Source organism: Triticum urartu, chromosome 4 (genome assembly GCF_003073215.2).
Source record: "Triticum urartu cultivar G1812 chromosome 4, Tu2.1, whole genome shotgun sequence".
Taxonomy (NCBI): Eukaryota; Viridiplantae; Streptophyta; class Magnoliopsida; order Poales; family Poaceae; genus Triticum; species Triticum urartu.
The window spans coordinates 125,761,747-125,770,288 of NC_053025.1; the positions used below are offsets into that span (position 1 = coordinate 125,761,747).

General features: G+C 41.5%; 1 protein-coding gene across 1 annotated transcript; it reads left to right on the forward strand.

Annotated features, from left to right (window-relative positions):
- Positions 1–5,254: 5,254 nt before the first annotated feature.
- On the forward strand, positions 5,255–7,618 carry LOC125553675 (protein FAR1-RELATED SEQUENCE 5-like). Its single transcript, XM_048717424.1, has 2 exons — positions 5,255–5,426; positions 5,524–7,618. Exons 1-2 carry the CDS (start codon positions 5,331–5,333, stop codon positions 7,252–7,254), a joined length of 1,827 nt encoding a protein of 608 aa, XP_048573381.1. The 5' UTR covers positions 5,255–5,330; the 3' UTR covers positions 7,255–7,618.
- Positions 7,619–8,542: the final 924 nt, after the last annotated feature.

Consider the following 8,542-nt stretch of genomic DNA (forward strand, 5'->3'; position numbering starts at 1 on the left):
CAAGAGGGGGCCCACGAGGGTGGAGGGCGCGCCTAGGGGGGTAGGTGCGCCCCGTACCTCGTGGCCTCCCTGTTGGTTGCTTGATGTAGGGTCCAAGTCTCCTGGATCTTGTTCATTCCAAAAATCACGTTCCCAAAGGTTTCATTCCGTTTGGACTCCATTTGATATTCCTTTTCTTCGAAACCCTAAAATAGGTAAAAAAACAGCAATTCTGGGTTGGGCCTCCGGTTAATAGGTTAGTCTCGAAAATAATATAAAAGTGTGTAATAAAGCCCAATAATGTCCAAAGCAGAAGATAATATAGCATGGAGCAATCAAAAATTATAGATACGTTGGGGACGTATCAAGCATCCCCAAGCTTAATTCCTGCTCGTCCTCGAGTAGGTAAATGATAAAAACAGAATTTTTGATGTGGAATGCTACTAGGCATAATTTCAATGTAATTCTTCTTAGTTGTGGCATGAATATTCAGACCCCAAGATTCAAGATAAAAGTTTAATATTGACATAGAAATAATAATACTTCAAGCATACTAACTAAGCAATTATGTCTTCTCAAAATAACATGGCCAAAGAAAGTTCATCCCTAGAAAATCATATAGTTAAGTCATGCTCCATTTTCGTCACACAAGAATGCTCTCATCATGCACAACCCCGATGACAAGCCAAGCAATTGTTTCATACTTTAGTAATCTCAAACTTTATAAACCTTCACGCAATACATGAGCATGAGCCATGGATATAGCACTATGGGTGGAATAGAGTATAATGATGGGGGTTATGTGGAGAAGACAAAAAAAAGAAAGTCTCACATCAACGAGGCTAATCAATGAGCTATGGAGATGCCCATCGATTGATGTTAATGCAAGGAGTAGGGATTGCCATGCAACGGATGCACTAGAGCTATAAATGTATGAAAACTCAACAAAAGAAACTAGTGGGTGTGCATCCAACTTGCTTGCTCACGAAGACCTAGGGTACTTGAGGAGGCCCATTGTTGGAATATACAAGCTAAGTTCTATAATGAAAAATTCCCACTAGTATATGGAAGTGACAAAACAAGAGACTCTCTATCATGAAGATCATGGTGCTACTTTGAAGCACAAGTGTGGAAAAAAAGATAGTAGCATTGTCCCTTTTCATTTCTCTCTTTTTTGGGCCTTTTTTTTATTTGGACTTCCTCTTTTTTTATTGGGGACAATGCTCTATTAAATGATGATAATCACACTTCTATTTATTTACAACTCAATGATTACAACTCGATACTAGAACAAGGTACGACTCTATATGAATGCCTCCGGTGGTGTACCGGGATATGCAATGAACCAAGAGTGACATGTATGAAAGAATTATGAACGGTGGCTTTGCCACAAATACTATGTCAACTACATGATCATGCTAAACAATATGACAATGATGAACGTGTCATGATAAACGGGATGGTGGAAAGTTGCATGGCAATATATCTCGGAATGGCTATGGAAATGCCATAATAGGTAGGTATGGTGGCTGTTTTGAGGAAGATATAAGGAGGTTTATGTGTGAAAGAGCGTATCATATCACGGGGTTTGGATGCACCGACGAAGTTTGCACCAACTTTCAATGTGAGAAAGGGCAATGCACGGTACCGAAGAGGCTAGCAATGATGGAAAGGTGAGAGTGCGTATAATCCATGGACTCAACATTAGTCATAAAGAACTCACATACTTATTGCAAAAATCTACAAGTCATCAAAAACCAAGCACTACGCGCATGCTCCTAGGGGGATAGATTGGTAGGAAAAGACCATCGCTCGTCTCCGACTGCCACTCATAAGGAGGACAATCAAAGAACACCTCATGTTTCAAATTTGTTACATAACGTTTACCATACGTGCATGCTACGGGACATGCAAACTTCAACACAAGTATTTCTCAATTTCACAACTACTCAACTAGCACAACTTTAATATCACTACCTCCATATCTCAAAACAATCATCAAACATCAAACTTCTCTTAGTATTCAAAACACTCATAAGAAAGTTTTTATTAATCTTGAATACCTAGCATATTAGGATTATTTAAGCAAATTACCATGCTATTTAAGACTCTCAAAATAATCTAAGTGAAGCATGAGAGATCAATAGTTTCTATAAAACAAATCCACCACCGTGCTCTAAAAGATATAAGTGAAGTACTAGAGCAAAACTATATAACTCAAAAGATATAAGTGAAGCACATAGAGTATTCTAATAATTTCCGAATCATGTGTGTTTCTCTCAAAAGGTGTGTACAACAAAGATTATTGTGGTAAACTAAAAGGCAAAGACTCAAATCATACAAGACGCTCCAAGCAAAACACATATCATGTGGTGAATAAAAATATAGCTCTAATTAGAGTTACCGATGGAAGTAGACGAAAGAGGGGATGCCTTCCGGGGCATCCCAAAGCTTTGGCTTTTTGGTATCCTTAGATTATCTTGGGGGTGCCATGGGCATCCCCAAGCTTAGGCTCTTGCCACTCCTTGTTCCATAATCCATCAAATCCTTACCCAAAACTTGAAAACTTCACAACACAAAACTTAACGTAGAAAATCTCGTGAGCTCCGTTAGCGAAAGAAAACAAAAGACCACTTCAAGGTACTGTAATGAACTCATTCTTTATTTATACTAGTAGTACAAGGTGCCATCGATCGTGAAAGCCAACGAGGCTTTCCTGGTAGGAATGCAGCAAGTGGAGATCCTCTTCATTTTCACGTACCACGGGGAACACGCAGGTATGTACGTATACGTATACATATAATAATAATAACATTTATTTTTTACATGGTAATACGTGTCACATTTATATCATAAGGATCATAGCACTTTTTTTATTTACTATAAGAGCGCCGTCGTGTATCCATATGTCCACTGGACAGGTATCATTTTCTTTCACCCAAGGGTGATCTAGCCTCCACCGCCAGAGAGCCTCCTTCCGCCGTCGTCCTCTGGCGGCTCCCCTCCGCTGACGAGGTCGTCGGGGGTGAGGGGGATCGTCAGATCCATGCTTGTTGATCGTTTTAAGCATTAGTAGCCCAGGGTTAGGGCTGTTCATCGACTTAGCTCTCTGCGACGGTGATGGCGACGCCGAATAAAAAAAACTTTGGATCCTTCTCCGACGAGGTGCTCCGCGTTGGGGATAGATTTGGAAACCAGTCTGTTCAAGTAAGGGTGGTGCGATGGCGGCGACATCCTCGTGGTGGACATGTGTTCTCGGACTCCGCCAGTGCGACGATGTTTGCTCCAGAGTCGACGCGGAGTTTTGGAAGGTAGTTCAGAAGCAGACGCAGATTGTGGCCTGCATCGGCGACATCTAGAAGATGGTGGATCGTGGAAAGGAGGTATGGTTTCCTCCTCTTACGTCTTAGTCATGCAGGGGAGCCAAATTTGGAGTTCGACGGAGTGTTCGGAGTGTTGCTCTGCTATGATTTGTTTAACGGCAATGGCTTTGCCTCCATTGACAAGCCACCTCGGAGGCCTGCAAAGCTGCATATCAGCGACGGAGCCACGTCAAGCTCGGGCGTGGTGGTGACCCGTCATTTTTCCTTTAGCGACTACTGTGGTGGTGTCAAAGATAGGTGACGGGCGTTGGTGTCAAGCTAAGAAGTTTCTTGGTCTTGTTTATAATTTTACATTTTGACTGATGTTTCTTTGCGCAAAGGCTAGCGTTATATTTTTTTTAGTTTGGTCACATGACTTATACCTATCCATATAAATGAGACTTATTATCCTGAAAGAAAGACACATACTAGCAATTTTATTTTTATTTTGAGAGACGGAGAGAGGACAATGCGACAACCCGATTGCTCCATCCATCCATGTTTTTGTCGTCGCGGCGAGGGCAGGGCAGTCGCTCCCGGCAACGGCAGCCGGATGACGCCAAGAATGACTGCATCATAAATCGGGAAACCATTTTCTTTTGCTTTCTTTCTTTCCTCTTGGTTGTCGTATGCGCCCCCGCCCCCACCACCCTCCTCCCCTCCCAATCTCCCTTTCTTATTGGCCACTAGTTGACCCATTGCACCAAATGGCGCAGAGACCCGCTGAAGACATGTTGTCGATGAAAATAGTTTCATGCTGCAAGAACCTTCAACTAAACCATCCGTTGCGCCAAATGGCGCAGAGACCTGCTGATTCCATGTTAGCGATGAAAAGAAATACATGGTTTAGTTGATATAGTTACAGGTACACACATATGACAACAAATGTAATCTTTCTTATATGAAAAAAAACAAGGCCTGTTATCAACAATCAGATGTATATACACAATTAAATTTGGTAACATAGAGTTCTGTTTGAAACAAAATGTATGTAACAAATCTAATCCTTTTTAGTAGGAAAAACATGGTATATTTTGTTGTCTATAATGAGATGTATATACAAATTCTAATTTGATAGCACAGAGTTATATATTCTATAAGATGTGAATGACGGACATCACATCCAGAGATATTCACATCAGCAACAAAGTTGTCTACAATTCATGTGAACGATGTGGTTTGCCGAGGCGGCTGTTTCGGGGGCGTTGATTTCTGAGGGAGTCCAGGTGGTGATGATGATAGACACTCGGTGGTCATTTGCGGATTGCATGATCAGCGCAAATCCTGCATATTTCCCTTGCGAAGCTCGTCTTCAAAGTTGGAGTTGTCAATTATTCACATGTGTAGCCATCTGTTAGCATGTGGCCAGGTTGGCCGGTGGTATCCATGTTGTGTGGGTTGAGTTGTATTGGTTTTAGGCCGGTCACTATCTTCTAAGGCAGCATATCTCGGTGAATCCGAGCTATTTGTGTGTCCGTGTATCCCTTTTCTTTTCACCCCCACGATCTTAATCATACGAATTATCAGAGTTTGCGGTAATTTTACACTTACACGCCCGCCCTCCGACTAAAAGCAGCAACTTAATTTTGCAACAATACCCCAACTTCTGTATGCGTCGTGCGCCGCCGCCGCCGCCGAACTGCACATACGTCTGATCTGGATCGACTTGATCCTGACGTGCACCGGCACCCACCCGGCCGCCCCCATGCAGGTAGCATCCCAATCCTTTACGTGCTCCTCTACTCCCATGTTAACACTTAACACAAACCAGATAAGCACCAACAAGTGCCCCATGCTTGTACTTCCCCGATCTGATCCATCTCATGTATAACTGAAATATTCTGCTGCAGCGGCGACTAGACACGGACAAGTAGCAAGTACCCCTTGCAATCATAGACACGTGGGCATCAAAACTTTGAGGTAAAACAACCGACAAATTCAGTCCTTGTGTATACATAGTGTATTTTGCAAGGCTAATTGTGTAGCTACATGTGCAGAAGTATGGATCCAATCAATAACATTCAAATGCATATGAGCCCCGGGGGATTTAGTACGCCCAAAAAGAACACAACCATACCTCTCTTTGTAAGTCAGTTTGCACTAACTGAAACTATGCATGCATTTGCCAAAAAAATACTGAACACATGAAATTACTTATTTCCATTTATTCTTGACATTGCAGTCTTCTTCTTTTACGCCTGAATGTGATGAGCATTTGAAGCCTAAAGTGGGTATGACATTTGAAGGACTCGAGGCCGTGGAGAAGTTCTACAAGGCATATGCACATCAATCAGGTTTTGGCGTTCGTATCGGACAGCAGAAAAAGATTGAGAATAAGGTGGTCCGGACTAAGCGTTTCATGTGTAGTAGAGAAGGATTCAAGTCAAAAGATATTAAGGAGATTAATGACCCCTTGAGGAAAAGACGTAAGCAGACAGACACGCGATGCGGTTGTGATGCTCATATATTTGTTAGACTTTGTGGGGAGAACACCTACAAGATAGACTCATGGATTGAGCATCATGTTCATGGTCTTGTATCACCTGATAAGCGTCATTTGATCAGATCCAATCGTAGAGTTAGTGAGAGGGCAAAGAATACTTTATACACATGTCATAAGGCAAGCATTGGAACCTCCCAGGCATACAGGCTCCTGCAAGTTAGCGAGGGTGGAATTCCGAATGCTGGGTGCACAAAGAGGGACTTGCAAAATTACTATCGCGGACTCAGGTATAAAATCAGAGACGCAGATGCTCAAATGTTTGTGGCCCAATTAGCTAGAAAGCAGGAAGTGAATTCAACATTTTTCTATGATTTTGAGGTGAATGATGAGGGGAACCTGGTGCGTGTGTTCTGGGCGGATGCCACAAGCAGGAAGAACTATAGTCACTTTGGTGATGTGATATCCTTCGATTCTACATACACCACTAATCAGTACAACATGATATTTGCACCATTTACAGGGGTTAATCATCACTTACAAAGTGTCTTTTTTGGTGCTGGATTCTTATCAAATGAGAAGGATGAGTCATACATTTGGTTATTTCAGACCTTCCTAAAAGCAATGGGAGGGGTAGCACCTAGACTCATCATAACTGATGAAGCTGCTAGCATCAAGAATGGTATTGACAAAGTTCTTCCAGCCACTATGCATAGGTTATGCATGTGGCATATAATGGAAAAGGTGCCTGAAAAAGTTGGACCTTTGATTAGGGAAGATTCTGAATTTTGGCCGAGGTTGAACTCATGTGTTTGGGGTTCAGAAACTGCAAGTGAGTTTGAGTCACAATGGAATTCCATCATTACAGATTTTGGGTTGGAGGATAACGAGTGGTTAGCTAAGAGGTTTACCATTAGAGATACATGGATACCAGCCTACTTTATGGATATATCTCTTGCGGGCTTGCTCCGAACCACTTCAAGGTCAGAAAGTGCAAATTCTTTTTTCAACCGTTTCATTCATCGTAGGCTTGCTTTTGTTGAGTTCTGGCTTAGGTTCGACACAGCTTTAGAATGCCAACGTGAGGAAGAATTAATGGCAGACAACAGAAGCATGCATACCACCCCACAACTATTTACGCCATGGACAATGGAGAAACAAGGTAGTGAGGTATTCACATATGAGGTATTCGAGAAATTTCAGCTACAAGTTATTGCTGCTAGAGATCATTGTTGTGTTCAGGGTATTACACAAGGTGTGGGGTTAAAAACGGTGACCCTGAGAGGTCGATCTGGTAAGGTTAGGGAGGTCTCCTATGACACTACAACCATGATAGCAAATTGTCCGTGCAAGTTATTTGAGTCAATCGGTATTCCATGTCGACATATTATCCAAGCGTTGAGGATTGAGAACCAAAATGAACTTCCCAACTATTACATTATGAAAAGATGGCAGAAACGGTGCAAGAGGTAAAAAATGCATGCCAATCAATTTCTTATTCTAATTTCAAAATCATAGGACTAACAATATCTTATTTCCTTTGCAGGGAGAATGTTTATGATGAACAGGGGAACCTACTAGAAGAAAAGCCCACAGATTCACTAGATGCAGCCACGAGAAAGAAGATTTCGACTGTACGTGATAAGATGGAAGAGTTGATTCAAAAGGCAAAGCACTCAAATGAAGGCATGGACTTCTTAACATCAAGTGTGTTGAGCATTGAGGCGCCTTTAGACCAAATGGTCCCTGCAGCCACACAGAACACTAGGCAAGACGAATATGAGGCTTTTATTGGTTGTAATATTCCTACAGAAGTTGATATACATCCACCAACTGATGTTCGTACCATGGGGAGATGCAAAAGAATAAAGAGTGGAAAGGAGATCAAGGAGGGTGATAGGAAAAGGAAGGACAAAGAAGCGAAGTTAAAGGTTGCACGCTTGTGCAAGACATGCAAGCAAATGGTGTTTCATGATAGTCGCAATTGTCCAAGCAAAACTATTCAAGGGAAAAGGAGCTTGATTGCGGAAGATGTGCAACCAAATGGTGCTTCCTGATATGAAAAATTGTCCAAGAAAATAATGATTTAATCTATGTTATATTATTTGCAATTTGATATACTGAAGTCATATAATGGATCAGAATTTGTGTTATATCCAATTAAAGTTTAGTTGATTTCTGACAAGTTTTGATGCTTGTCAAATTGTTACAGAATATTGAACATATGTATCCACTTAATGTTTTTCTACCAAGTGAAGCATGATGACATTTCTGGTTTCTATGTAACTTGAGAGGCTGTATAGTGGCAGTACATGCATTTTTATTGCCCCTTCATATCCGTTAGATGGTTAAATATGAAGCTGAAGTTCAGGATTTCAAATGTTGACCATGCTTGCTGTTGCACCAATATTTTTCCTCAGACTAGCATCGTACAAGGACAAACAATGCAGTTTTGTCAATTTATTTGATCAACCAAGACCTAGGGCAAATGTTCAATAAACTTTTCATAGTGTCGCATCGCTTATATGTTTGATCTCAAAACTGAACAAACACATCGCAAGCCACTTCTCATAGTTCAGAAGCTTTACTGAACAGTATTTGCTTCAACCACGATAACTCAGAAAGTTTCAACACATAATGGATCTAGTCACTTCATGGGAACCTCTCATACTGACTTTTTGCTTATGGCATTGATCTCAAAACCGGACAATGCTGTTGCAGACCACTTCCTTTAAGTCAAAAGGTTACTGATCACTACATG